Raw genomic sequence first — 5,260 nt, forward strand, 5'->3', positions numbered from 1 at the left:
GGTTCCGTTTCGGGTCTGATTCGGCTCCGGGTACCCAAAAAATTCCGAAATTCAACTAATCACGTTTTATTGAAATATGTTTCTACTTTTTTTTTTTCGTTATAATCAATTCCAATTCGTTTCTAGTTCATTTTTTTAAGTATCTACTTTTTCAAGACAAATTTGGGTCAGGTTTGGGTCGGTACCAATTTGGGTCCCCAAAACTCAAAAATTTGTCATGTCTGACAAAGAAATAAACCATCACACTGTTACTACGAAATAAGCCATCGAGCTGATCTATAGCTGGGGTTCCATACTGGGTCTATATATATATATATTTTTTTTTTTTACTTTTTTTAACATGTTTATGTTTTTGTCTTTTATATTCATCCCAAATGTTATTTTAAATTATACTTGATGAGTTAAGACAAATCATTACATAAATTAAACTGAACTAACTTTTGATTGATTTTTATCATTTTGGTTACAAATATATTCATGTTAAGAGTTTTATTATTTAAAAAAAAAATCAAACATATTCTTTCATCAATGTTATGTTCAATATTTATATAAATATAACATTATAGTTTAGACCAACAATTTTACTTAAAAATTAAATATTCAGGTTTAATTCTTACTTAAAAACACTCTAATTTTAAAAAAATCATTGCATGCCCTTGTCCAATTTTTCAATTTAAAAAGTTAATCAGATATATATTATTATATATTAATTTCTCATTTAAAACACCTTCAATTGAATTGAAAGTAATGTAATAAAATTAACTTAATAAATACATTTATATTCCCTAATTAGTTATCAAACTTTACTCTCAATCAATATATATATTTAACTAAAATTGAAATTAATTTACAATTTATTAAACATGTAATAAAATTTTGAAAATTTGAAATTTGTAAGGTTTTTTATTGACATTTTTATTTTATTTTTTTAGTAAGATGTTTTCCTTAATTCTTATTGTTTTTTATTATATAACTTTGTATCTCAAATCTTTATATTCTCTATTAAAATTCTTTACTTTAGTTTTAGATGTGAAATGGATAGATAAAATATATATTTTTTTTCCATAATTATTATATTTATATATTTTTTTTTAAAGGAAGGAGAACGTAACACTAGATAGCCCATGTGCTTCCTTCCATTAAGAGAGCTTATTATATATATATATATATATATATTCGAATTTGCTGTGGAGATGTGAATGATAATGAAGACCTACTATAATTCGGCACATGGTAAGTAAAATCTCGTAAGTTTAATTAATTAATTTATAAATATAAAATGTATTAAACTTGAGTTAATTATAAAGAGATCATATCAAAAAATAAGTTATAAAACTATAAATTATAATTATATAAAATGATAAATATTTTTATTCTAAAAGTCAACATAAAAAAGAAAAAGAAAAAGATTTAATTTTAATGAAATAGAGACATAAGAGAGTGGATCGAACCAGTGGTCCCCCAGTTAGCTGCTGCAAGAAGAAGGCAAACAACACAAGTTTACTCATCTGAAATCTATACATACTTTAATGGATCTGAAATTCTATTGAGCATTTCAATGAAATCATCATCTACTTACAGTTACGCTTATTTATAGAGTATAAATATAATGAGAACAAATTAATATACTTACGATAAGAAAATGCAGAGACGTCGATCAGTTCAATCCAATCAGTCACCGGAATCATCATCTCCGCCGAAAATGGAGAAACGGTTGTAGAGAAGAAATAGAATGAGAATAAGGAAAAGAGCGACGCCAACTGGAGATCCGCTAACGCGATGGATACTATCAGGAGATCCAGTAGCGTTGAAGACACTTGAGACGACGGATCCTCGTTCGGAGGAAAGGAACTGAATAACGAGGAGTAAAGCGATTGGAAGGAGAAGAAGAGCTATCGGACTCAGCATCTCGGAGATGAGATCTGTAATCGCATTTCCTCCATCGCCGAAAAGCATCGGCGATGCCATAATAACTACAACCACCACGGCGAGAAGTACACCGTACGGAGCGGGGCCGCCGCGTCGGTCTTCGATCATTTTCTTCGGTCGTCGTCGGGGCGATGTTGGAACTGATTTGTGGTGAGAAATGTACAGGATTTTTCCTCAGTGCTGATTGGTGACCGATCTCTTTCTTTTTCTTTTTCTCTCTCTTAGCAACTTTTAATGCTAGTACGAACTCTCTGGAGATAATTTTTGTTGCTACTACTTGGAAACAGAATCATAGAAATAGAAATAGAAAAAGAAAGCGTGTATTCTAATTTATTTATGTATATTTATATTGTAATTTCTCTTTAGGTTAGGACGCGCTTAAATAGGAAAAAAGAGTCTTTCTTAATTTCCTACTACTTACAAAATCACTTCATGCTTAATTTCTTTAACAATATCTCATAAATGAAATTATAGTTTATTCATTTAGAAAAAAAATTAATAATTTCATAAATGTTCTTTAGTATAATTAAGATGATAAAATTTTATTTTATTTTTATTTATGAGATTTATCCCGACACTCCATCGCCTTGATCTTCTATTTTTATTCAAAGCGTTTCCAACAGAGATAGGATATGGGCAGCAAAATTATAACGAAAGTAAGACCACGAATCTGATGTGCTCTATCACATGTTTAGGAGAGAGAAATATTTTTTTTTTAAATTCAATTTTCGCTCATTGTCATCAAATCATTCATCTCTCAACTCTCTTTGGCAAAAATCGTCTTCAAACTCAAAACCCTAGTTTTATTCATTGTATGAACTCAAAAACACAAATTTTTTCGCCGAAATTGTATGTTTTTCTGTTTTAGTTATACAAAACATTTATTTTTATATTATATAGATAACGAACTTCTTCAAGTTTAGTGTTTAGTAATACAGCAAAGATCACGTCGCAGAAGATGAAGTATTGAACAAATTGTCCATTGAATTACCCGGAAGGTATTGTTTTTGTTACAATTTTAAACTTAAATTTCAGTTCCGTTGCATTCCATAAAAAAGTGTTCGGGACATTTTCAGTTATGCATTCTATAATAAAAAAGTCTCATGTTCGATACTTTTTTTTGCATAATTGAAATTCATTTTTTTTTAACATGAAATGTCACGAACATGGCCATGTTCCGGATTTCAGTTATGCATTCCATAATAAAAAAATGTCCCGAAGATGGCCATGTTCGGGTTTTTTGCATAACTGAAATTCAATTCTCTTTTTTTTAATATGAAAATGTCCCGAATATGGCCATGTTCAGAATTTTTTTTGCATAACTAAAATTCAATTATCTTTTTTAACATGATCAGTTATGCATTCCGTAATAAAAAAAAGTTCTAAACATGGGCATGTTCGGGACTTTTTTGCATAACTGAAATTCAATCCTCTTTTTTTTAACATGAGAATGTCCCGAACATGCTCATATTTGGAACTTCAGTTATGCATTCCATAATAAAAAAGTTCCAAACATTGCCATGTTCGAGACTTTTTTTTGCATAACTAAAATTCAATTCTCTTTTTTTTTAACATGAAAATGTCTTCAGTTATGCATTTCATAATAAAAAAAAGTCCATGACCATGTTCGGGACTTTTTTAACATAACATAAATTGAATTCTATTTTTTTAACATGAAAATGTCTCGAACATGACCGTGTTCGGGATTATCTTATGGTGGAATGCAGAATATTGAAGTTTATTTGAACATGAAAATGTCCCGAATATGGCAATGTTCGGGACTTGTTTTTCTTAACGTAGTTCAATGTGTAAAAGCGTCGATTTTATTTTGGAAATACCCCTAGTGTGAACTATGATTTTATTCTTTTTTTCATTTTTCATTTTTTGGAATGCCCCTAATGTGAACTAGTTTTTTTATTTGTTTTTTATTTAGAATGTGCTACTTGCGGTAAACACTTTACGTTTATGACCATTACCATTTTTCATTTTAAGATGGCTTACAACACGTTATCGAGGATTTACATCTTAAATTGCATCTTTATTCTTCTTCTTTTTTGTTTGAATGATTTAGAACGCGTTATCGGAGATAGACATCTTACATCGCATTTATTTATTTTTCTCTTTTTTGTTCGAATGATTTAGAATGCGCTATAGGTGATAGACGTCTTACATCACATCTATTTTTTTTCTTTGGATGATTAGCATGCGTTATTGGGGATGAACTTCTTACATTAAATAGTTTTTTATTTTTCTATTTTGTAGGGTTATACCTTTTATTCGTGTTTTTCAAAGAATGCCCATAGTCTTTACATACATATTTTTTTTAAATGAGGAATGTCGTCTTATTTGTTTTTTTACAAAGAGAAATGACGATTATGATTGGGCCTATTAAATAGACTACTTACGTATCTCTTGGAAAAGAATCAGGTCATTAAAGTAGTTCGTGATCATATGAATCTTTTTTTCATTTTGTTTGTGTGTTCATTTTTTTATTTTTCCTCTTAAAAATGTTATAGTGTATGGACTAAGATTTTATTTTATTAGAAAATATTATAGTGAATGAGAACAATAATTTCATTCTATTTTCTTTGTTGTTGTTTTTTCATTCATTTTATTTTTAAATGTCTTATTGTAAATAACTAGAATTTTTTTTGATATTGATATCATCATTTACTTTTTTTTTATGTTTGTTGATGCAAATGTTTTCAATGCAAATAATGTTAATGCATGCATATACAAATGCAATCCTACGAATGGTCGATCATTTCTAAATTCTTCATTCATGACATTCTTAGACCTTCAAGTAAACCATCAATCAAGTATGGGAAATAATCTTGTACTCAAGTTGTCCGAGAGATCCTTCATTGTCATATGTGATTTACATTGAATGTTTAACTCACTAGCTCAAGTAGACATTGAGATTGTTCTTCCATGAGCATCATTTTTTAGTCTAAGCTTTAGTCGCGTTCTTTGGACCTCGAGCCATTGCTTATAATCAAGAGATCATGTCCTAATTTTTTGTTCAAGTTTTCTAGGAGGTACTTCATCGTCTTCCGTGATTTACCTTGAATGTTTGACTCACTAGCTTGAGTAGACATTGAGATTATTTTCTATAAGAAATGTTTTGGAGTTTAAGCTATAATCGCGGTCTTGGGACCTAGAGTTATTGTTTATTATTGAGAGATAATGTCTTAGTTGAAGACCAATAAAACGAACACAATTATTGTCGACTTTGAATTTATATCGTACATCGTCACTTGCTCGAGCTACTTCGAGTTGTCGTACGAATAACTTGTTAAGGCCACATCAAATTAAACTATAATATGTCTCT

General features: G+C 29.4%; 1 protein-coding gene across 1 annotated transcript; it reads right to left on the reverse strand.

Annotated features, from left to right (window-relative positions):
* Positions 1 to 1,486: 1,486 nt before the first annotated feature.
* LOC124921537 lies at positions 1,487 to 2,202 on the reverse strand. The gene has a single exon (XM_047462208.1). It carries the CDS (start codon positions 2,035 to 2,037, stop codon positions 1,672 to 1,674), a length of 366 nt encoding a protein of 121 aa, XP_047318164.1. The 5' UTR covers positions 2,038 to 2,202; the 3' UTR covers positions 1,487 to 1,671.
* Between the last annotated feature and the right edge of the window lie 3,058 nt (positions 2,203 to 5,260).

This window comes from Impatiens glandulifera, chromosome 1 (assembly GCF_907164915.1).
Source record: "Impatiens glandulifera chromosome 1, dImpGla2.1, whole genome shotgun sequence".
Taxonomy (NCBI): Eukaryota; Viridiplantae; Streptophyta; class Magnoliopsida; order Ericales; family Balsaminaceae; genus Impatiens; species Impatiens glandulifera.